The sequence below is a fragment of the Centropristis striata genome, chromosome 13, assembly GCF_030273125.1.
Source record: "Centropristis striata isolate RG_2023a ecotype Rhode Island chromosome 13, C.striata_1.0, whole genome shotgun sequence".
NCBI lineage: Eukaryota > Metazoa > Chordata > Actinopteri > Perciformes > Serranidae > Centropristis > Centropristis striata.
In genome coordinates this window covers 8,515,436-8,540,488 of record NC_081529.1, presented here as the reverse complement: position 1 = coordinate 8,540,488, position 25,053 = coordinate 8,515,436, and the positions used below count along the sequence as shown (strand labels likewise).

Genomic DNA, 25,053 nt, shown 5'->3' with positions numbered 1-25,053 from the left:
CCCAAACCCAAACCAATGATCAAAAACTAAATAACAAAAAATAATTAAATGTAGGTTTTCACCCTAAAAGAATACTGATCCTTAAAAATAATAATAATAATAATAATTCAACATTATTCTAAAAACCTAGATAACGCAATTCTTCATTTATTTAGCATAAGTGTATCACTTTTAGATGGTATTTCAGTGGGATTATTGGTGAAAAAAAGTTGCTAACGTTATTTTACAAATTTTAGCGGCATGGCTTCAGGGATGGCAATGTCATTTGGTTGGTATACCACCTTGGTCCAGACTGAAAAATCACAGTGTCTGCTTAATGGATGCAATGAAACTTGGCACACACATTCATGTTCCCCAGAGATATTTTCCCAATTACTTTGGTGATCTTCTGACTTTTACTGTAGTGTAGTGATGTAGTGAAATATTTAAGCAACTGTTGAATGGATTCTCATGATATTTGGAGTAAATTTTAAAATGTTGTGCCTCAGGATAAATATAATCATTTTGAGGATCCCTTGACGTTTTTTTTATATAGTCCCATCATTAGATTGTTTAATTGCGTGCTAGTAAGACAAACAAAAATGAACGTGGATAATATTATACCTGCTAAACATCAGCATGTTGCCATTTTAGCATGTTGGCATTTAAGCATGCTAACGTTATCGTTTAGATAGATAGATAGATAGATAGATAGATAGATAGATAGATAGATAGATAGATAGATAGATAGATAGATAGATAGATAGATAGATAGATAGATAGATAGATAGATAGATAGATAGATACACAGACGCACAAGGACAAGGACACTTAAGAAGTTAAGAAAAGAACATCAGTTGGTAGGATGGTTGGCAAGATGATGGTAATAATTAAACTGGTGATATGATATGATGGCAACAATGCTATAGTGACTAGACGGTATATAATAATAATAATAGTACAGTATATAATATATATATAATATAATATAATATAATATAATATATGTAATAATAGATAATAAACAATATAAAAGTAAAAAGTAAAAATATAAATAAAGTAAAATAATATAATATATAATAATAATAGTAATAATAATAATAATAAATAAGGCCGGTAAGGCCGGTATAATAATAATAGTAGTATATTACAGTATATAGTAATAATAGTAATAATGGCAGCAACAGTATATATAATAATAATAATAGTAATAATATTAATAACATAGCAAAGTGTCGTGCATAGATTTAGTGCAAAGGTTTAGTGCATCTCAGTAATGTTGGTTCTGGCAGAGGTAGATGAGTTGTATAGTCTTATTGCAGAAGGAAGGAACGACTTTCTGTATTGTTCCTTGGAGCAGCGGGGTTGAATGAGTCTGTGGCTGAAGCTGCTCTTTAGCTTGTCCAGTGTTTTGTGGAGGGGGTGAGAGGGATTGTCCATGACTGCCAGCAGTTTTGCCAGCATCCTGTCCTCCACCACCTCCTCCAGCGTGACAAGCTTGGAGCCAACAACAGACTCTGCCTTCCTGATCAGTTTGGTCAGTCTGTTGTTGTTTAGCAGTGTAGGTAGATTCCAGCCATCAAAGGTAGCATTAGGAGTGAGATTTGATAAGGCTAGGGTAAGAATATCAGGGTAAGCCAATAATAGATGGATGGGAACTAGCCTCCATTGCGAACTACATTCTCAAAGAGCTGCTAGCAGTGGCGGACTCAGACTGTTTGAAGGGCAGGGGCAAAAAAATAAAAAGGGCCCATTCTGCTCAACATGGGGCCCCACCAGCACGCAAGAAGCTATGATGCATCATGTTTGATGAAATAGCATTAAGCATAATTAGCATTAAGTTAAAGGAGATCCAGATCAAAGTAATTAATGATATGGTACTGAACCAAACCTAACCATCTAGGGGGATCCGGGGGCATGCCCCCCAAGGAGAAAATATTGTACATTTATAAGTAAATTGCATGAATCTCATGCACTTTGAGAGCTAAATGAGAGCAAACACCTCCCATAACATTTTTCACAGTCTGGAGATACCGTATTATAGAATCTTTGTTATCCTACTGTGTCATTTTTAATTGCCGTCAACATGTTTTCCACTAGGAAAACATGGCCGTCTGTAGTTTGATGTGGCGATGCCATCTTGGCTTTATCTCCCTTGAAATCATATACATCTAAAACATATATAAGATAAGATATATAAGTCATAAGATAACCAGTGGTGGAATGTAAATAAGTATATTTTCCTTAAGTACTGTACTTAAGTACAATTTTGATGTACCTTTGCTTTACTTGAGTATTTCCATTTTATGTAACTTTATACTTCTACTACACTACATTTTAAGGTAAATATTGTACATTTTACTCCACTACATTTAGCTGACAGCTTTAGTTGCTTTTGACATGAAAATCATGATAAATTTAAAGTGATAAGGTGTTCTTGTTTTTTTAATTAAAGCTTAAAGCTATATATATATATATATATATACATCAATACAAATAATATAATAATATATTTAGAATATATAACAACACAATCTGAGTGGGTTCATTCTGCATAACGAGTACTTTTACTTTTTATACTTTAAGTACATTTTGATGCTGATACTTTTGTACTTTTACTTCAGTAAGTTTTGAATGCAGGACTTTTATTTGTAGTGGAGTAATTTCACAGTGTGGTATTAGTACTTTTACTGAAGTAAGGGATCTGAATACTTTTTTTCCACGACTAAGATAAGAATTCAAGATAGAATGTAAGTTAAACAAAGAAAAAGTAAAGTAATTAAGGAAGAAGGAACCAATACGGCCAATCAATCAATATGAATCAGATTACTAATATAAAGCAGGTCAACCAAGGCCTTCTGCATGGAGTTTCCCCTGTGTCTGTGTATTTGTATTGTAGTCTGTAGATATCTCTTGAATGTGGAAAAAAGAAGGTTGGACAATTCAAAGAATTGGGACTAGAATGTCTGCTTACATAACTTCCCATCAGAAGCTCTGTGGTTGTGTCATGGCTTTCTCTCAGTACTTGTCCCGCTTCCAAACAAGTTAATCCAGGATCCTCCCTTTCATTAGATCAACATTTAAATCATTAAGACAAAACTTTCTATCATCATTTCACAGCTGTTTTGTTGAAGAATCTTGATTTTGCATTGATCATTTTCCTCACATTGACTATGATTATAATGATGACAATGTAAACAGATTCTGATAGGGCAATCAAATACCATGATTGGAGTTAAAATACTGATAAATTTCAGTCAGCTTGTCAGAAGTGAGTATGAAGGATAAAGTCAACTGGAGCTCCTGTTTGTTCAGTTGGAAGACTTTTCTTCAGGACTGAACTCCAGCTCCAGTTGTGTTTGATTCTGTAGTTGTTGTTGTGTGACTGGTGTTAATCAGTTTAATCACTGCACCGCTGGCCCTCCTACATTGATGGCAGCTTTCTCACAGCAAGGATGCCAAATTCCTGCTGTGAAGCTCAGACACAAATAGGCCTGTAATGAACTCTAATTTGGAAGAAATACTTAGAAAGTGAGGTGTTCTTGAAACTGAAAGTGGGGAAAAAGTGACGTTTGACGGCGCCTGACATTAATTGTAATTGATGGTTAACGGAGAGGGAGTCTGTGTCTACTTTTTGGTAGAACAATAACAATTCAAGTAACTATTAAGTACTTAAAATGTCCTCTAATTCACAAACTTCTGTTACAAAAGAAGAAGCTCTGTGTATTGAGCTTCTTTTTGTTTTCATCCAGTTCAAAGCTAAATAAACTATATTTAGATGAATGGGTGTTTTTTTTATACAGTGGCTCCAACATCCCACACGTGAAAACAACATCTCACATGGACATGAATTGCGAGCAGCCGTGCTAAGATTTAGAGGGATAAGCCCGATGAGATCCTCACAGATTGATCTTTGACATCGTCTACCCAGCAGGCAGGTAGGGAGGAGGGCGGCGGGCGGGCGGGGCCGATGGGAACAAGGACAATTAGAGTCAGCGAGGGGAGGAGGGGAGAAGATGCTGGATTTGGCGGAGATGTTTGACCCTTTCCAGTGCTCATGTGACTGGAAACAGGAGGATAAGGGGATTAGAGATAAACATATAAAAGCACAGCACAGACAACACAGCTTCACAAACTCAAGAAGAAGAAAGAAGGACTATCTCTGAGCAGAGATCGGCGGTGGCCTCTTGGGATATCTGTTACAACAGGTGAGAACAACCTCATTGACCTTACTTACTTATGATATTCTAAAAACTAACAGTCTAATTATAACAGCTTTTATAACGTTTTCATGGTAATAGGAACTACTTATGGACTTATTATAGTTAAAATCAGTTATGTCAGCTCTGAACTAGTAGACAATGCAAGAATTCAGATGAGGATGATTTGATTTTGATGATTATGGACAGCTTTAATGCATGCATTTATGCATTTGTGCATTGCTGGCTAAAACTGACAGGACATACAGTTTAAATGATTAGACTTATTCGCCAAATATTTTGGAAAACAAATAATCGCTGAAGTAATTTTGCTTGCAAAAATGGCAGAAATGGCTGTTTTCATCCTCTTGAATATAGAGATTTCCTGCTTTTCTTTGCTTTATATCATATTGATTTGAATATCTTTGTTTGGACTGACAAAACAAGACAACAAAACATAACTTTGGACTCTGAGAAACACTACATTTTCACTATTTTCTGATATTTTATAGCTCTATCTATTGATCAATCGATCACTGAAAATAACCAGCCTTGTAGTAAGTTTCTACTTATTCTGTGCTAGAAACATGCTTTCATGTTGCAATTTAAATCTAAAAAAAAATATTAAAAGAGAGCAAAGTGAAGGTTGAAGTAAATATGTAGACAAGTTCAGTTTTAAACAATAACTATGACTTGCAAAAGGCATGAAGTTAAAAGGGAGAACAGGTGTGTGTAGTTTCTAAAGCCCAGTGTAAAGAGGATTGACTTTACAGACAACAATCACAGCGACAGATGGCTGGTGACATGCTGTGCAGCTGTGGAGCAGCTTCACAGATCTCTACACATGAGAGCAGGAGGATTGTCTGCTCAGGAGAGTCTCTGTAACTCTATGCAGGCAGTGTAGATCTGCTGCTGCTGATGGAGGCTGCGCATATGTTTGAGTTGCATAACGTGCCAAAGCAGGTTGTTTCCACCGCTGTCAAATTGCCTTAACGGGATTACTGGTGTCAGAAGTCAGAGGAAGGGGGGTGAGAAGTAGAGCTCAGACAGGACAGCCTCCTGCTTAAGATCAGACTGGAAACGAGGACAAAAGGGACGGACAGGGTCGTTTTGTTCAAGAGATTGACAGGTCACCGCAGAGTTGTTTTTATACTTACCTAGTGATGAGACTAAATGTATAACACAGAATAATGTGGGTGTAATAGTTCAGTTAGTATCTTAAAGTTTGATATCTAAAGTACAAAAGATTGTTGAACAGGAAGCCAAATAGATAATGGAAAACTCGGAGTCCCCATTGCACATGGTGTCCCTGTTGTTCTCGAAGGGCAATTAGTCCGCTGTGGATCAGAGTGGGATTAGAGCTAATCTGGCTGTTTAAACTAATCTGCATAATCTCCATTGATTGGCATTGAGAGCTGGAAGGGAACAGGATTAAAGGGCAGAAAGAGGGCCAGAAGACAAAAGGCAGAGGAAGCAACAAGAGCAAAACCGTGACCTTTGTGATGTCACTTTAAAAACGGTCTTGTGTCTTTCAGAGACCCTCAGCAGAAATGAACGCCAGCCCCCCTGCAGGAAGTGCCCTGGCCCCCGGCGGCTCGACCGGCCCCACCACACCCAAGAAGGGACCACCCAAGTTCAAGCAGAGGCAGACTCGTACATTCAAGAGCAAGGCCCCAAAACCAGGCCAGAAGGGGTAAATACAACTAGAAAATTTCTAAAGAAATTTTGATTGTGTGCTTGCCTCTGGCCCATCATTCTCGTGGCTCAAATCAACAGTCAAACAGGGACTCTGTCCTGAGTTCACAGACACCTCATACAAGTCTGTAGGACAAACGGTTCACAAGTTAGTAAAAGGGGGCGTGGTCACTCAAAGGGGGCGTGGCTTGAATCAGCAGTTAAATAGGGACTCTGTCCTGAGTTCACAGACACCTCATACAAGTATCTAGGAGAAACGGTTCATTAGTTATGAAAGGGGGCGTGGCTAATCAAAAAGGGCGGGAATTTATGAAACATTATTATGTATAAGTGGTCAGTGATGAACCATCATCATGCTTGGCAAGTTTGAGGAAGATTGGACAATGTATGGTCAAGTTATTAGGTCTGTTTACTTAGAGTAAACTGACAGTTATCAGTTAGAATGTCTGTGTTGGAGGAGGGAGGGGGGAGGGGGGAGGCTTTGGTAGCTAAGCAACCACGTGGCCAGGTGGAGTCGACCAATCAGAGCAGAGCAATCAACTGAAAGTAACTGATGTTGGAGACAGTTCCGCAGACAGAGGTGGACAAACTGAAAATTCTGGCCTCGAACAGAAAGCATTTTTGGCAAAACCATAATACCTATCATTGATCCGACTTCACTTTGAGCGTCCTGAGTTCTTCCTCAACGTCTACATATATTTTTTTTTAAGAAAAATGAAAAAATAGCTTTGTTAGAGCGATTAAAAAAAACTGTTAAATTTTTTTTTGGGAGAAATCTTCCTGCATTTTTAATATTGGAGCCAATGAGGCAGTTGATGCGTTTTGTTTGTGCATCTGTGCGTCCTACGCCCAAACTATAACTCTGACAGCTTTACCAGAGGATTGTGAGTGAGAGGACAAATTTTCCTACGTTTCTATGTATAAATTATTTCTGTAGAGTGAAATTTGCGGCCTGGAGCGCAGTTTTCAAATTTATTTTTTGACAATTCTTTCTCTCCCTCTACACTCTGTTTGATGACATCACCCACTCTAGAGTCTCCATAGGGTTACATTGGGGGGATTTTTTGACGTGTTTTTGCCCAATAATTTGAAAACCGTTTATCGGAACCCTTATAAAAGTCATAGCACACTTGTCATGGGCGAGCCGGTCGATTTGATACCTTTTTTGTGTATGTGCGAGCAAAACTCTGGGAGGAGTAGTCGACCGAAAAATGACACGGAAGAAACGGAAGATTAAAAATAAGAACTAGAAACAAAATTCCAGGGAAATTTTGGAGTGCCACGGGACTACTGCCGGATGATTCTCGTGGTTTAAATCAGCAGTTAAACAGGGACTCTGTCCTGAGTTCACAAACACCTCATACAAGTCTGTAGGACAAACGGTTCACTAGTTAGTAAAAAGGGGCGTGGCTACTAAAAGGGGCGTGGCTACTCAAAAGGGGCAGGGTAATAAACCACCAGTTAAACAGGGACTCTGTCCTGAGTACACAGACACCTCATACAAGTCTGTAGGACAAACGGTTCACTAGTTAGTAAAAAGGGGCGTGGCTAATAAAAGGGGCGTGGCTACCCAAAAGGGGCGGGGTAATCAACCACCAGTTAAACAGGGACTCTGTCCTGAGTACACAGATACCTCATACAAGTCTGTAGGACAAACGGTTCAGTAGTTAGTAAAAAGGGGCGTGGCTATTAAAAGGGGCGTGGCTACCCAAAAGGGGCGGGGTAATCAACCACCAGTTAAACAGGGAGTCTGTCCTGAGTACATAGACACCTCATACAAGTCTGTAGGACAAACGGTTCACTAGTTAGTAAAAAGGGGCGTGGCTACTCAAAGGGGGCGTGGCTTCAATCACCAGTCAAACAGGTACTCTGTCCTGAGTTCACAGACACCTCATACAGGTCTCTAGGACAAACGGTTCAGTAGTTAGTAAAAAGGGGCGTGGCTATTAAAAGGGGCGTGGCTACCCAAAAGGGGCGGGGTAATCAACCACCAGTTAAACAGGGACTCTGTCCTGAGTACACAGATACCTCATACAAGTCTGTAGGACAAACGGTTCACTAGTTAGTAAAAAGGGGCGTGGCTACTAAAAGGGGCGTGGCTACTCAAAAGGGGCAGGGTAATAAACCACCAGTTAAACAGGGACTCTGTCCTGAGTACACAGACACCTCATACAAGTCTGTAGGACAAACGGTTCAGTAGTTAGTAAAAAGGGGCGTGGCTATTAAAAGGGGCGTGGCTACCCAAAAGGGCGGGGTAATCAACCACCAGTTAAACAGGGAGTCTGTCCTGAGTACATAGACACCTCATACAAGTCTGTAGGACAAACGGTTCACTAGTTAGTAAAAAGGGGCGTGGCTACTCAAAGGGGGCGTGGCTTCAATCACCAGTCAAACAGGTACTCTGTCCTGAGTTCACAGACACCTCATACAGGTCTCTAGGACAAACGGTTCATTAGTTAGTAAAAGGGGGCGTGGCTAGTCAAAAGGGGCGGGGTTATCAATCACCAGTTAAACAGGGACTCTATGCTGAGTAATCTGACACCTTATACAAGTTTCTAGGACAAACGGTACATTAGTTATGAAAGGGGGCGTGGCTAATCAAAAAGGGCGGGAATTTATGAAATATTGTTATGTAGACAATCAGTGATGAGCCATCATCATGTATGACAAGTTTGAGGCAGATTGGACAATGTATGGTCAAGTTAAAAGAGTTAACTGTTTTCAGTTAAAATGTCTGTGTTGGAGGAGGGGAGGGGGGGGGGGGCTTTGGTAGCTAAGCAACCACGTGGCCAGGTGGAGTCGACCAATCATAGCAGAGCAATCAACAGAAACTAACTGTCACTGACAATGCTTTGCTAAAGTGAGCAGCCAGAGGTGGACAAACTGAAAATTCTGGCCTCGAACAGAAAGCATTTTTGGCAAAACCAAAACACCTATCACTGATCCGACTTCACTTTGAGCGTCCTGAGTTCTTCCTGAACGTCTACATATATTTTTTTTTTAAGAAAAATGAAAAAATAGCTTTGTTAGAGCGATTTAAAAAACCTCTTACATCTGATTTTTTCAAAAATCCTCACGTGTTTTTAATATGGGACTCAATGGGGCAGTTGATGCGTTTTGGTGGCACTTCTCTGTGTCCTGCGCCCAAACTATAACTCTGACAGGTTTACAAGAGGATTGTGAGTGAGAAGACAAATTTTCCTCCGTTTCTATGTATAAATTATTTCTGTAGAGTGGAATTTGCGGCCTGGAGCGCAGTTTTCAAATTTATTTTTTGACAATTCCTTCTCTCCCTCTCCACTCTGCTTGATGACATCACCGCTCTAGAGTCTGAACATTCCGCGCAATACACACACATGGGAAAATCTCCCACCCCATTAGTTTGGAAAAATGGAAATGTTTTCGCACTTCGTGCGAAAACTATACGTGCAATCGCTTTGAAATTTCACAGGACTAGAGTTAAATTCAGGCCCTACAACTTTCTAAATCGGTTCGGAATTTTACGAGCAACGGTTTGCGAATGGTGAGGCCCCAAAGTTTGCGCAATGCGTTCCGGATGGGCCAAAAAGTGCACGTTTGTGCACGTTGTGCGAAAACGTGCGCGCCGATCGCTAAAAAAAGTCATTCCACACGATTCCCGATTAGGGCGCAACTTTTGACGTTTTTACTTTTCGCGATTTCTCAAAGCTGTGAGACTAGTTACGCGCCAAAGTTTTTACGGAAGAATAATCTATAATAATAATAAACATGAGCAATAATAAGAGATGCCTCGAGCTTCGCTCGAGGCACTCATCTTCACTGCTTGCAGTGAAGATGAGTGCCTCGCTGCTCAGCCGTGGCACTAATAAGCCCACGGAATAACAATTAGTGTGCTTTTGCAAGCAAGCACACAAAATTATATTGCATTTAATACATATGTATATTTTACAACAATTGAATCAGATAATTGACCTTTTTTCATTTCTCTCTCCTAGCTTTGGCGACGATATCCCCGGCATGGAGGGTCTCGGCACAGACATCACAGTGGTGTGCCCATGGGAAGCCTTCGGCGACATGGAGCTCAGCGACTTGGCCAAATACGGCATTATCTAAACCCACTGCCTCCTGCCTTCCTCACCTGCCTGTACCTCTCCTAATCCTCTCCACCTTGCCTTCTCTCCACCCGGGCTCGGCAGGCCGCGATAAGGCCGCCGGCAACCCCCCTAATGCCCTCTCGTCTATCTACCTCATGCTTCCCTCCACTGAGTGGATGGGGAGCATAATGATGCTATTTTTATTATTTTATTATTATATGATACTGTTTATAGTATATATACTTGAAAATGAGAAGACGAGAAAAAAGAACTCCACGTACCTTATTCCCATTCCCTTCATCCATTTATCATAGTCTTCTCCTTTCTTTTCCTCCCTCCTCATTCGGACTCCCTCTCTCCCTCCGCCACTCCAATCCCGCGGCAATGGACGCAAGCAAAACACTAGTTAATACTAGCTTGTATTTGCTTCTAGCTGTCTGTTAAAATGTAAATACTATGTTCTCAGTGTCGGAAACCTTTTGACCTTGTTTTCCAACCTACCTTTTGTACCTTCTCCCGCTTTTATTTTTGCATTGTATTTTCTACTCCTTGTACACAAGGCTACTGTCAACACCAAGGGATGCAAGGAGAGTGTGCAATATTCTGTAATGGTTAAAAATAACTACAATGTACTTTCACCTGATAATGGAGTGTGAACTCCCTTTTATCCCATCTCTCTTTCTCCTTGCTGCTATCTGAACCCACGTCCCTCCTTAGAGAAACCAAATATACTGTATGTTCTGTGATGCAAGCACAATACCACAGACACTGTACTGTGAACTGATATGTCCGGATAGCCGCAGTAAAATGTGTATATTTTTAGTACTGTATGTTGTCTGTCTCTTTTTTTTCTTGTGGGATATCTCATAAGAGATGAAACAATTATGGTTAAAAACATGCCAAACAGAGTAAAGTTGTCATGATTTGATGTCACGAATAAAACCTTGGGTGAGAAACAAAATGACAGTTTTCTTCAACATTTTTGTGCAGTCTTTTAACTCAAATTAATGAAATTTCCTTCTGTGTCTTCACTACAATGCTGTCTAAGTTTGAATAATAATTACTGCTCATTTTAAGGTTTTCTCACATGAGCACACTCTGAGAAAATACATTTGGTAACAGTAAACTGCGTTTTTTCTTATCTAACCAGAAAAATAAATGTTCTGGTTAAAAGTGTAAGATCAAGCACACCAATAAAACCCCTTACTATATTAAAACAGCAAGTCCTATAGGGCTTATGTCTCTCTGTTCAAAATATATTATAGATATTATATAGAACAAAATAATAATTTTCACTATATGGATAAACCTATACACTGTACACACATATTAACAGTATATAGCCAGGCAAACAAGTTAGAAAAACAAAATGAATCCTCCAGGGAAACCTGAAAGACAGCAGATACATCCTTCTCAATTCATTGTGGTGTGTTTGCTGAATAGCCATTGTTAGCTATATCAATTGATAACAATGCATTACATGGTATTTTGTGCATACGAACACTGTGGTAACATTTCTGTAGATAGGTATTGCCCAGTACCCTGTGTAAGACTAATTTAATGAGACACAAATAAGACTAAACTGCTGATAGCATATTAGTAGTTTTGTGGAGCGAATTTCCAACTTTTCTTTCTTACAGTTGTTTTGGGGTTCTGTGTGCTTTTGTTTCTTTGCAGCATTTTCTTTTGGCATTTGTAAAATAGATTTGTAAGTTGTGTTTGCCCTTGTCGGCGGCTGTACATTCAGTTGAAATTTCCGACTGGGATCTTAGAATTTCTGACTTCCCAGATCAAATAGTCAGCATGCTAACATGCTCAAAATGACAAAGCAAACATGATTCATTTACCATGTTCACCAGAATTCAGCATGTTAGCATGCTAACATTTGCTAATTAGGAGTAAACATCAAACAACTAAATCTGATGAGAATGTCATTAGTTTTTGCAGGTATTTAGTCACAGACCAAAGGAATGAGACAATTTAAATTTTACCCTTATGATGGTGCTCGATGAAAAGTCAAAGAGTCCAAAGTTCTAAATACTGCACGTGTACAATTCTCAACAGAGATGAAAATGTATATGAGAACGTAGAAAACCTGTTTCTGGCTGGGCACAACCCGTTCTCATTCCCAAAGCGTAATATACCGACGATTTGTCACACCCCTAGACGTATCATACTGACGCAAAGGGTATCCTTCCACGTCTGTGTGAAACGCTCTGGGTTCTCAATTGACTCCAATATAAACCCGCTCGCGGCGCTGAGAAACGCTTAGAGCAGAGGCTACAGCCGTCTATTCACTCCAATGATATCCAAACCACGGCCCTACACGACACTGCGAGCGACAATCTGATTGGAGAACCGAGGACCCTGTGCACGGAAGTATTTTTCTCCCTATTTTAAGGATTTCCTTTAATGACATCGTCAACATTTCTCAACACAAACACATCAAAGTCTCACTGATAATTCAACAATAAAATAGCTTCATGTTGTGGCTCTCAGTATCATTTTTTTCTCCTTCGATTCTGAGAAATAAACTTTTATTCGTTTGTTTTGGATAGCGGAAAGGCCTACATTACCCACAATCCTCAACAACAGTTGCTACGGCACTCCGCTGGCGGACATTTCTCTCATTTTTAGTGAAAAAAAAAAAATATTTTGACTTTGTTTCTGCATAAAAATGGATTTTGATTACATTTCTAGCGAGAAATATATGTTTTATTTTCTTAATATTCACTCAGTGAATGTACATAATCAGTTTGTGGCAAAGATCTCGCCAGAAAAAGCCGATCCGCTGTGTTTTACTTTGAAATCTGTTTTATTTTGTAATCTACCGTATGTGCTGAGCGATCCTACCGGATGTGGTCCGATCCTACCGGATGGTACGATCTCATTGAATCGCGCTTCACTGTAAATGGCCCAGACTCTGCTCTCCTGTTTTAGTTAAAATATCTTCATTAAACAAACATTGCTGTTGTTATTAGACAGTGTGTGATATTCGATATATTGGGTAGAAATAGGTTTTCACAACCCTAATACGGAAGAACTACAAAACGTTTTTTCTAATGTCGACATAAGTACTGAAGAGAGGTCTAGGGAGTTGTAGTTTTTTTAATAAAACAGGGTTTCCCCTAAAATTGGAAGTTGGAAATATTTAATTAGTGGCTTTCCAGGGGTTTGAGGGGATGTCAATCACATTTTTGGCATCAGAATTTAAATATTGTCTTGTTCAATGGGGGATTTTTTATTTTTTCAGCATATCCTAAAGCCCACCCACTCCCACCCCTTAGTGACTATGCTCACATTATAGTCCATGTCAACACCTTTCTATAACAGTAGGTCTCATGTCTGTAACCCTTTTTGTCTCTTAGTTATAATCATTTAAATATGCCCCAGGGTTAAGGTTCAAAGGTCAATATCTCAAAGCAAGAATATTATAGAACCTTGAAATTGATATTTGTTACTCTCCAGGCCAAGACCTTTCCGGTGATGTATTTGGTTTAGCTCTATGACAAAGTTTTATTTTTTTCAAACCTTGGAAATCTGCCCTAACAGACTTAGATTCCCACAGCCCTTTGAGTGCTCTGAGTGCAAGATGTGAAAAAATAAAACTTTGAGCGGGTTTATATTGGAGTCAATTGAGAACCCAGAGCGTTTCACACAGACGTGGAAGGGTACCCTTTGCGTCAGTATGATACGTCTAGGGGTGTGACAAATCGTCGGTATATTACGCTTTGGGAATGAGAACGGGTTGCTGGGCAAGATTAGCCCTACACTTAAATCACTTGCCCGACCTTAACTTGTTACAGTAAAGTGGTGTGATGTGAGCATAGTTTTTCAGAACCTAGCTAACATTACGAAAAGTGGCACCTAAGTTTTGGTACATTATTAATGTTAACTTAGCTAATACAACAGACTAAAAAACAACAACACCCTGTTTAAAAAAATGTCTTAATAAAAGCACCTACATATCTGAATTCCTTTGTTCAGGTCCACAAACCCTCCCACCCACTCCGCTCTTCTAGTGAAAGACGTCTGGCTCCTCCACCGCTGAAGGGCTCTACGTCTCAAACCAGACTCTTCTCCTCTGTAGTGGTGGAACGAAGAAGAGACTGAAGACCCAACTCTTTACTGAACACCTTCACTCTTGATCTACACTGATGACTACGACAAGTATCGCACTCACCGTTTGCGTGATCTAAAAGCACTTGCGTCCTAATAGACTCAAACTTCACCCACAGCACTTACTACTTGCTGTGTTTCTTGTCTTCATCTTTGCTTGTATTAACTCTCATTTGTACGTCACTTTGGATAAAAGCCAGCAAAATAACACTGTTGATTGTAGATTTTGAATAAAACATGTTTCTTTCCCACAACTGATGATGGAAGTAGCCAATGAGTGAGCCATCTTCATTCTCATCTCTGTGGAGATGTGCACAGGTGTAGTACAAAACAGATTAGTCACTGACAAGACATGTTACTCAAAACCGCAAATGTCAGCTTCATAGTGGCACTAGAGGGAAAGACAGGATTACCAAAGAGTAGGATTCACCATGTGGGAACCATGAATGTCTGTATAAAATGAATCAGCAATCTATCCAATAGTTGTTGAGATACATCAGTCCAGACCAAAGTGTACAGATTGACAGACCGACACCAGAGACTGATATTTCCCTCCATAGAGGGCTAAAAAGAGACCCAAGAAGAAGAAGAAGAAAATTGAAGATCTTAAACTGCAAAATTCCCCATAGAAACACTGCCACATGGCTTCTGTCAACATCCTTCAACAATGTTGTCCATCAACAATTCCCCCAGACACTTGGGTTGCTATGGTTTCTCTTTCAAAAATAATGAGTGGCCATCAGCACTGAGTCACATTGTGAATCTGTGCACAAATGACACTGAAGGGTGATTGCTTTGGATAGTCAAGATAAAGTATGTCATTCTTTAATTCCTCTGGAATTAGGTGTCAAATTCTGGGACCCTTAGGTTTGAAATAGTCAGTAGACAGACATTAATGTTGTTAGATAATACACTCACATATATGTACATATATTCTACTCTCAAGCTTGATTATTAAAAAGATAAAGCTGTGATTTTACAGTTGAAGAGTGACTTCAGATTCACCTGAACACACCCTGTGAGCCGTGTGCTTGTACAGGCATGAGTCGGGGTGTTACGTATGGGCTTGTAAAAGACAACAGTTGAAAGCACTCTCTATTCCTGACGCAACTCTCCCTGAGGCCAACTCACCAACTCCAAATGTTTTGGCTGTGATTTCCCAGTAACTAAGGTGACGTTAGGCCATGTTCTGATTCCCAGATGAGACTGGGATGAGTCAGTCGGACTCTCACCTGAACTCTCTTACAACAACAGCCTCTCGTCCCTTTAGAGAACATGTTTCACATCAATATCTTCTACTGTATTTGCTCAACACGCTCCACATGAAGTGAACTTGGTATCCAGAAATGGGATGCAAATTCTAATGGGAAATGGATTCATAAGTAGGGAGGAGTGAGCGCTCCCTCCCTGTGGGTGGTTGTGTGTATCATCACCTCCAGGTGTGTGAGCCCCACCTATTGTCTGAGGGAGGGACACAGAGAGACAGGAGGGGTCTGATAGGAAGGTATGAGTACTGTAGGGGTGAAGGCTTTTCTGCTCCTGTCCAACCTGTTGATGCAAAACAATCGTCTCTGCCGGTGGCTTCAGACTTCCATCGCTTCCCACTCTTCCTGTTACCTCGGGCTGGCAGACATATGGAGGCATCATCAGGATAAGGAGACGCATTGAAGCGGCCGTCTATTGCTTCCAGTAAAACTTGAAATCAAGACTTTTGGAGTGGGATTTAGAACTTGTACAACCAAAAGGGATAAAAGGTAAGTTCCAGTGTTTTTATAAAGGTGTGGTTCTGCTTCGGAAAGTAAAGTGTGAAGTAAAGCTTGAATAGTTTGAGTCATAGTCACCAAACATATAGCTATTTTCCTTAATATATTGAATACTATTTCCAGAATGTGTGCACATTCTATGTCAGTTTTTAGTTTTCTAATAATTATCTGATAATTATCCTGAAAAATGGCATAAATGGGCTGATCAAAGCCTCCAAGTCCTTATATTAAGGAAATAATCTCCTAAAGTACAGTGTTTTCATCCATTCTTTAACAAATTTTTACCCCGCTGTATGATCTCCTGACCAACTATGCAAATGTTGGCCAGTGTTGGGGTAGAGTTGGGGGGCCTGGGTCATTTATCAAGTGATAATCCTATTTAAAAGGTCAGCTTTGATTCTCTGACGCTGAAACAAAGGCTCTGTTACAGGCTGGAGGAAGTGGCAATCAGATATCAGATATCTCTCACCTCATGTAAACCCAGTGCTGGGAGGGTTGCCTTTAATGTATTCCACTACAGATTACTGAATTCATGCCCTAAAATGAAATTCGTAATGTATTCCATCATTTTACTCAAATTAAGTTACTTTGGATTACTTTTGGAATACTTCAGAACTGTCTGGGTCTTATATTTGCATGTCAGAAATATGTTCCTGACAGCCATGCACCTCATCTGCCATTCTCTGCCATGGCAGGTGCACTTCCCTTGCACGAATTGTTGTCCTTTTGTGTGCCTAATAAAAATTTTGAAAAACACAGACCCCCACAAATCTCACAATGGTTACAAAAAATTAAAAAATAAATCCTGTATCTGCTCCATGTTTTGAGACCGCAACAGAACGTAATGGGTTCTTCCAGTGGTGGACCCAGGCTGTCTGAGGAGCAGGGATGAAAAATATACAAAGGGCACCAGCTGCATGTAGTTGGGCATCAGCACATCTTCTTAAATTAGCAATTTTTAAGATAACGTCTTAAAATAGATTACGTTTTAAATCTGTTATAAAAGTTAATTCAAAAAATTAACTAATATAAACAGGATGTAAAGAAGTGACAGTGTTGATTTTATTTATATTCCTGAGAAATCGATGTGTCTTATTGCACAGATATCTACAGTAATTAGCATGCTAACCAGCTAGCCACAACCCCTCCTGTCTTGTAATACCAATTGTGCCTCAAGAGGTGATAGTGAGTCACTGTAGCATCCACTCTGTCCTCAGATATCCCTTTTCGACCAAAATAGTTCGAGGGCTAGTTCAGAGCTAGTGCTAGTGCTGGTTCGCAGTTGGTTCAACTTGCTAACGTTAGTACGCTAGCTCACCTGTATCAATCGCATTGCAGTTAAACAAATCAAATAAATGAATTATACACGTTTAAGTTGGTCTCTCTCAACAGCACAGAGTTTGTCTTGTTGGTCAGATAGCCCTGCCCCCAGCCCCTGACATAGTGGTTCGCTGTTCAAGACCTGCAAAGAGTTGGTGCGCTGTGGAACCAGTTTTCCCGGTCGGTAGCCGGTTCTTTGGCGGTGGAAAACCAAAGAACGGTTCGCAATTGGGCACCGGCCGTATCAGTTAGCAGCTTTAGTTTACAGCTAAAACTAAAGCCAAAATTAATACCTAACATTACATAAGAGACTACCTTTCACCCCCTCTGCCCTTCCTGTGATTTCACCAGTGGGTTGTTTCTTGGCCCATGCTACACATCCACCAAGTTTCATCAAAAAATCAGGCCAGGAGGTTTATTCTGTAATTCTGCTGAAAAACAGAGAAACCATACCCACTACATAACCTCCTTGGCAGGGGGTAATAAAATAATCCCTTCAAGTAATTTATTTGTAAGACAGAATTTGTAATCAGAATACCACCAATTTAAATAGTAACTGTAACGGAATACAGTTACTCATATTTTGTACTTTAAACACAATATCCCGTTACTTTTATTTTGTTACTTCCTTAATCTATATCTAGAGTCGTAGCAGGATAGTTACCATTGTCCCAGCCTCACCTCCATGTTGCTGTTGCTATTCTCCGCTCTCAGCGCTGGCTAACACACTCCTCTGCCTTGTTCTGGCATGTTTATGCACTCCCTCCTCCTGCTCTCTTCAGTCTGGCTGTCAAACAGCTCTCCCCCTTTTCCTTTTCCACGCTGTGACCTCTGTGTTATCCTGTCTTCCATTTCATTCTGCTTGTTTTGCGCCGTCACTCAATGCGATGTTAGTGCTGAGGGAAAACTTGTACTTTGATTTGATGTTGAAATGTTTTTGTGCTTTTTGTTTCAGGGAAAAAAGATCTTCGATATCAAAGGACATTTAAAAAAGACGGACTGAATCCCTGAGTGGATTACTAAAAAATGAGTATGGCCTTTTTATCTGAGAAGCACAAATCCCTTTTCCCCCTCCTCCTCCTCCTTTATGTCCCTCTCACCTGTCTGTGCCAGTCAACCAACAGCAGCTCAATCAATGCCACTTCCTCTCCCTCATCAAATGGAACTGCCCCGAAGAGCGTGCATGGCTGTGGCAGAGGACTGAACCCCATCTATAGGTACCTGTGTGACCGCCGGGCAGCCTGGGGTATCATACTGGAGACCCTGGCTTCTTCAGGATTCCTGTTCAGCATGGGTCTCCTCCTAGGAATGCTGTTCTGGTCTTTGTGGATCTGCGTTTCATCCAGGAACCAGCGCAGCAGCATCGGCGGCACAGTGGCCTGCATGTCCTTGTTCCTGTTGGCCACAGCTGGAATCTTCGCCATCACCTTCTCCTTCATCATCCGCCTCACCCCTCAGACCTGCCCCACCAGGATCTTCCTCTTCAGCGTGCTCTTCTCCCTGGCCTTCTCCTGCCTGCTGGCCCGCTGCCTGGCTCTGCTGGGCTTCGCGGCGGCCCGGGGCTGGGGGGAGCCCGCTCTGGCTCTGGGGCTCTTCATGGTGCAGGTTATCATCTCTACCCAGTGGCTGATTCTGGTGTTGGTCCGAGACAAGAAACCGTGTGCGTACAGCCCGGAGGAGTTCGCCATGCTGCAGATCTACGTGCTGATCCTGTTGGCGATCAGCTTGATCCTCTCCCTGCACTACCTGTGCCGCTCCTGTTTCACATACAGCTACAGCTACGGAGCCAAGTACCAGCAGAGTCGAGCTCAGGCCACGCTGCTCTTCCTCACGCTGCTGCTCTCTGCCTGCATCTGGGTGGTGTGGATCACTATGCTGGTCAGGGGAAACCCCGAGGTGGACCGCCGGCCGCAGTGGAATGACCCGGTGCTTAGCATCGCCTTGGTGACCAATGGTTGGGTGTTACTGATGGGATACGGGTTATCCCAGATCGCTTTCTTCTGCAGGGGGGAGGCCAAGTCCAAGGATATCCCTCTGAGCTTTGCAGGCTGGACCAGCCCCAGCGCTGATATCCCAGGACTGGCCAGCCCCAAGGAAGGGAAGGAGAACGGAAGCTTTGAGAGCGAGAGTGACAGCAGGAGAGGTGAGAGTCTGATTGTCTTTCATGCTTAATGAGGTATACAAATAATTAATGCAGCAATTATTGTCTAAAGGGGAGTCTTAAGTTTCTGAAATGTTGTGTTTAAATATGCACGAATGGATCAATTGGTCAATTCAACACCTAAAGGCGTATTTTTGTTGTTTCCTTTACACTACTCTGAAAAAAAGTTATTGAAGCAAAAAGCCCAAAATTTCAAAATAGACAATAGACAATATTGTAAAACAATATTTTTGCCTGTAGGGTCTTGGCGTAATCAATGAATCAGACAACTTTGATTTGGTTTATAAAATGCCAGAAAATAGGAGAAAATCTCCAACACAAGGTGACATCTGCACAATAACCAAATATATTTGATTTACTATCACAGAGGACAAATAAAAACAGTAAATATTCACATTTTTGTAACAGTTCCTGAAAATTACATGAATGATTGCCCAATTATCAAAATAATTGCGGATTACTTTTGCGTTGATTGATTTATCAACTAATTGTTTCTGCTCTAAGAACAATAATAACACCTCACGGAACACAGTCACAATCAGTCATATTAGTTGTAAATACCAGAATAATTATGTAACCTTATGTAACAGCGGATGAACCCGTCTTGTAGCAGTTTTTCACCAAGTTTATGACTTTAAAATGATGTAATTTTTGTTTGCTCTTCCCACAAGTAGGTATTACTGAGTAATGGTAAAGTATGAAACAGTGGCACAACTAGAGAAGAGTTAAAAAGTCAGCAAACTATGTAATGTAATGAAATGTAATGGAGGGGATAATGTACAGCCAGCAGGTCATTAGTACAATAATGACCTGCTGGCTGTACATTATCCCACTTATTCCAAAGCTACTTACTGAAGAAATCAATGCTTTGACATTAAATATTGATTTAAATTATTTTATTGATTTAAAATAGATTCTTTTGCTGCCTCCAGAGTCTAGTCATACACATTAACATGCTAACCGTCACTAACTTTAGCCACAACAGAGACTGAGCAGATAAGCCCCGCCCCCACTGCTCTCCATTGACTTTGTATTGAATGAAGGAAATAACAAACAAAAAAGAGCGACTGTGTGGTGAAATGTACTACAGACAGGGTTAAGAACCCATTACTACGTTTTTCTAATGTGACAAACTGAAAAACTGAGCTATTTTGAGGACAAAAGTAGATACAGACTTGAGACATTAGCAGTTACAATGGGGAAAACTGTTCGATCCTGAAACTCAGTATATTATGTTAACTTAGGTATGTAGTGCATTTTATCACTAAGTCGTATCCAAAGTCAGTTTTAGCCTAACTACATTTCTGTAAGTTAAGCTAAAGCATTTACACATTAACTCACTCGTGTTCAGTGGTGAAATATACATTTACTCAAGTACTGTACTTAAGTACAATTTTGAGGTACTTGTACTTGGACCGTTTCCCAGAAAAAGGGTCCTATGTTTCCCGCAATCTATCAATCTTTATGGCGGACTCTCAGCATGGCCAGCAGGCCTACCGTCACATGACCCACCTTAGCTCAAGCAGCCCAAAACTTAAATTTGCACAGCAGCTACTTTTTGGTTACTTTGCAGTTCATTTTTTGGCTTTTTAAATCTAGGATTACTCATGTTTGTATATTCCCACCCCTAATCATATTGTCTTGCATCAAGGCTTAGCTTTTTCCTGTTAGGGTTAGGTTATTTGCATATGCGCGTCAAACAGCCCGTAGGCCTATATAGGCCTATTTGCCATGGAATTTGGCAGTAATGGTGGAAAAAGTAACAGACCTGGGAACATAGGACCCTTTTTGGGAAAAGTGGGGAAAAGAGGGGAACACAGGACCTGGGGAACAAAGACATGCTCACAAGAAAAACTTGATACATTTAAAGTGATTAGACCTCATAACAGTCGGTATTACAGTATTAAGTAGTTAAAATGGGCCCTAGCTTGAGAAAATTTAAATGCATCAATAAAAATCCAATAATACATTTGGAATATGTAGAATATAAAACTTTATGTTGGTCCATTCTGCATTTAGAGTACTTTTACTTTTGATACTTTAAGTACATTTTGATGCTAATACTTTTGTACTTTTACTGCAGTAAGTTTTGAATGCAGGACATTTACTTGTAGTGGAGTATTTCACAGTGTGGTATTAGTACTTTTACTTAAGCAAGAGATTTGAATACTTTTCCAGAAAGCTATCCAGTATTAAGTGCATTAGCTTGCTAAAATGTAGCTAACATTAGCTTGTCAACACGTAGCTAACATTAGCTTCTGCTTTGGTCTTGCATTAAGGGCCTTTTTCGCCGACCTCAGCATAATGTAGAAATACTATACTGCTCTACAAGCAAACACGACAGAAAGAAGTAACCACGGCAGATTTACTAAAAGATCTCCGTTATGCTGAATTATGACTACAAGCCAGGATGAATATGGAGCCGATGTCCACCATTAGGAAATGAATGTGACTGTCAGTCAGCTCAGCTCTCACTGTGGCTCTTTCTGATGAACAGCATATAATGAACCGATAATTAGCCTAACTGCTATAACTGTATAGCGTGTCTCCCCTCAGGCAGGAGGACTGAGCAATCGCTGCGATCGCCCTACGAGTCTGGATTCTCCGTGACAGTGAGTAATAAACCATTAGGATTAACAATCCCGCTTCACATACTTTGCAATTAAGCACCCTGACCTTTCACCACTGCAGGCAATTATAGCCAAGTCATACTGTAAGGTTAATGAAAGCACAGTTTATCACGGGTATTAACTGCTCTGACATGATGAATGTGAGATTCTACGGTTTCTGTGTTTCAGGATATCGACCCTGACAAGGATTACACCATTCCTCGACCGCAGACCACCAACTACCTGGAACCTTATGATGAATATTAATTCTAATCACGTCTGCTTCTCTCACACACACATATGCACATAAACTGATATGTACCAAAACCTCATGCACTAATCTGTACTTGGCACAAAAATGTGTTTTTCTATGTTGCATTTTCTTGTGCAAATGTAAATATTTTTTGTATATGTTTTTTTTCAAATGTGCCAGTAGGATGTGAAATCCTCTGTCCCAAAAAGAAGAAAAACCTCAGCAGAATGACTCATCTGCTGGAGTTTCATCATGAAGGCTGGATAGTTCAGATAGTCCAGCTCTCTTCTGGCGGGAAATCCACAGCACAAATGCTTAGTGTGTCTTTATGTTGGCGTGTGTGTGTGTGCTCTCAGATGGTATATAATAGCCCTAAGGTGATAGAGGAGGCGTGAAACTGTCACTCTGAAGGTGCCAAACTGCTGAGCAGAGCGGAGGCATCTGTGAACAGTAGAGAGGAGAGAGGAGAGAGGAGGGATAAAAGGAGGAGAGGAGAGGAAGGCAGATTAGATGAGATGAGACAAGACAGGAGGAGGATAGGACAGGAGACCCGTCAGCACCGTGGGAGGCTCGTGCCATCACTCATTAACATCTTCATATTCAAACTTTCAAAAAATTCTGAGCTCTGCAGCTCAAAACAATGTGTTCTGTGTGCACAGGAAGGTACAAAGTGTACAAGCTCTAATGACTTCCTGCACACGCTGGTGTTATCAATAAAGTTTGTCTACTAAAGATTTACTTGTCGTTTTTTCTTCAACCTTTGCCTCTCCCACTCACTATCTGCACAGATGGCACACGAAAAACCAATTACTCTCCCAACCAGATTCAGTGACATGCCTGCAGGTGCATGCAAAAACTGGAGGTGTAGTACCACTGTGTGACCACCAGGGGGCAGTAGTGAGACACAACCAGACAAAACTAGTTAGTTAGAACTGCCAAACCTTTACTCCTGAAAGGAAAAGTGTAGCAGCAGAATACCATATTATATTTCTTGCCTATGATATATTTTATGTAAAAGGGGAATATATAACATTATTTAAACCCAACAACAGTAATGGGCTGTTTTGTTTGGCAGAAGTGGCCCAAATATGATCTTTTTTGTTGATATGTGACTCAGATTTTTAATTTTTTTTTACCGCACAAATCACATGGTGTCTGGGGCTGGATTACAGAAACTTTTTAACTTGCAGATTCTATTTTACCTGTATGGTAATCATGATAATAAGGGTTAGGACCTGATTTAGAAAAAAAGTACCAACAGTTCCTAACTTAAGATAGGAAAAGTATATTACACAATTTTTTTTTTCTTACATTGTCAGTGCTTGTACATATATATTTGGGTGTCCGGATTAGCCACCAACCAACAAAAATGACCCAGTCAGTTGCCTTGATCAGAAATCATGAGATACGACAATCCATTCAGATTCAGCGCTCCTTCCTATGTCCCATTAGGCTCATATACAGGGCATATAGAGAATATATATGAATGACTCCTCTCATAACTTGAGAACTACTTTTGCAAATGGGCACCATATTTTTTTTGCATGTCAATCAGAGCAGATTTGTTTTTTATTTTTCGGGAAAAGGGCACTAAGAGGGAGCATTTTAAATAGAGGGTGAATACGGGAATATATTCAGACCAGAGCCATGATGCTGCAGGTAGCCACCAGTTTTTCTGCTCTTTGAGAAAAGAGCTGTCTTCTTCTTCATTTACCTCATCTGTCCGACAGTTAAGTGTTTTTGCTGCATTTTGGTATGTTTTAATGTTTGTTTTAGTATGCTTTAATAAGAAAAACAACGGATACACAGTTGTCTTGTGACACTTAAGCTAAGGATACATCGTCAGGTCGAGGTCAAGGTTAAAGCCAGCTTAGTTTTCAGAAATGGAAAGTTACCACGTAACCACAATCGTTGTTGCTCGGCAAAATGAGAAAGGTAGTGTCAGTTGCTAGGTAACAGACATATGGGTTGATGACTGATGTTGGATGGAGTATTGTATCTGGGCTTTCCAATGATACGATACGATAAGATTCTTTAAATTATTTATTCATATTCTTCCTATCTTAAGGCTAGTTTTGAACAAGTCCTTTCATGGTCTTAAATCAGATACGGGTCTGATATGTTGCAGTGTGACATCAATCTGACCAGTCATATGACAACGTGTGACTTTTTGTCACTCTTGATTGACATGTCATGTCATGTCATGTCACGTTTGTCACATTTCTGTGCTGTGGGGAGTCTCTTAGTAAATACAAGCATGGGGAACAGCTGTAATGGAGTGGAGTGGAGTGGAGAGTGGAGGATGAGGTGTTGTACTTTATATTATTTGGGGTGACTCTATACAAACTAAACTCCTATTGAAACCACTCTGTTTCAAAGTGTAAAAAAACAAGTGGCTTCAGAAGAACTTGTAGGCTTTTACTACTCATCAACTTCAGAACTTTAGATCTGAAATCGGAGATTGGCTGCTAGAGGTGTGAATCAGCATTTTATCCCGATACTTGAGTCACGTTACGATATTATTGCAATTTTAATCATTTTTGCGATATGGTGAGTGCTGCCATACAATATATTGTGATTTAACTGTTTAACTGCATTTTGTGTCCACAAAATTAAATTCAATCAAGAATTGTTTTAAGGTAAAGGTAAGGTAAGGTAAAACTTTAATGTCCCCAAGGGGTAATTTGAATTACAGACAATTGTATAAGACAAAAGACATAAAATACAAGCATAACATACACACAAATGTAATAGTGCAAACAGCACAGTTCCAAATTGTCACTCACTGTTAAATGTAGTAGGATTATGAGAAGCACAATGTCCTGGAATCATTGCTTGTTAAGAGCGGCAATAGCAGATGGGACAAAAGAGAACCTGGACCT

The 25,053-nt window shown here is 40.3% G+C and overlaps 2 protein-coding genes across 3 annotated transcripts; both read left to right on the top strand.

Annotated features, from left to right (window-relative positions):
- Positions 1-5,728: 5,728 nt before the first annotated feature.
- Positions 5,729-10,875, top strand: LOC131983825 (retinal cone rhodopsin-sensitive cGMP 3',5'-cyclic phosphodiesterase subunit gamma-like). The gene is made up of 2 exons (XM_059348635.1): positions 5,729-5,871; positions 9,848-10,875. The coding sequence occupies exons 1-2, from the start codon at positions 5,729-5,731 to the stop codon at positions 9,963-9,965; spliced, it is 261 nt and encodes an 86-aa protein (XP_059204618.1). The 3' UTR covers positions 9,966-10,875.
- A 4,843-nt stretch (positions 10,876-15,718) lies between these two features.
- Positions 15,719-22,512, top strand: LOC131984034 (retinoic acid-induced protein 3). Of its 2 annotated transcripts, XM_059348897.1 has the most exons (4): positions 15,719-15,819; positions 18,104-19,291; positions 21,866-21,921; positions 22,108-22,512. In XM_059348897.1, exons 2-4 carry the CDS (start codon positions 18,175-18,177, stop codon positions 22,183-22,185), a joined length of 1,251 nt encoding a protein of 416 aa, XP_059204880.1. In that variant the 5' UTR covers positions 15,719-15,819; positions 18,104-18,174; the 3' UTR covers positions 22,186-22,512. The 2 variants fall into 2 exon arrangements, with proteins under 2 accessions (XP_059204880.1, XP_059204879.1); XM_059348896.1 differs by lacking the exon at positions 15,719-15,819 and having other exon boundaries at positions 17,933-19,291.
- The last annotated feature ends 2,541 nt before the right edge of the window (positions 22,513-25,053 follow it).

Excerpts from the sequence above, each read along its gene's own strand:
- LOC131983825 (XM_059348635.1), top strand. The coding sequence starts at position 5,729 with ATGAACGCCAGCCCCCCTGCAGGAAGTGCCCTGGCCCCCGGCGGCTCG. Across the intron at positions 5,872-9,847 it reads CCAAAACCAGGCCAGAAGGG|CTTTGGCGACGATATCCCCG; the intron begins GTAAATACAACT and ends TCTCTCTCCTAG.
- LOC131984034 (XM_059348897.1), top strand. The coding sequence starts at position 18,175 with ATGAGTATGGCCTTTTTATCTGAGAAGCACAAATCCCTTTTCCCCCTC. Across the intron at positions 19,292-21,865 it reads CGAGAGTGACAGCAGGAGAG|GCAGGAGGACTGAGCAATCG; the intron begins GTGAGAGTCTGA and ends GTCTCCCCTCAG. Across the intron at positions 21,922-22,107 it reads AGTCTGGATTCTCCGTGACA|GATATCGACCCTGACAAGGA; the intron begins GTGAGTAATAAA and ends TCTGTGTTTCAG.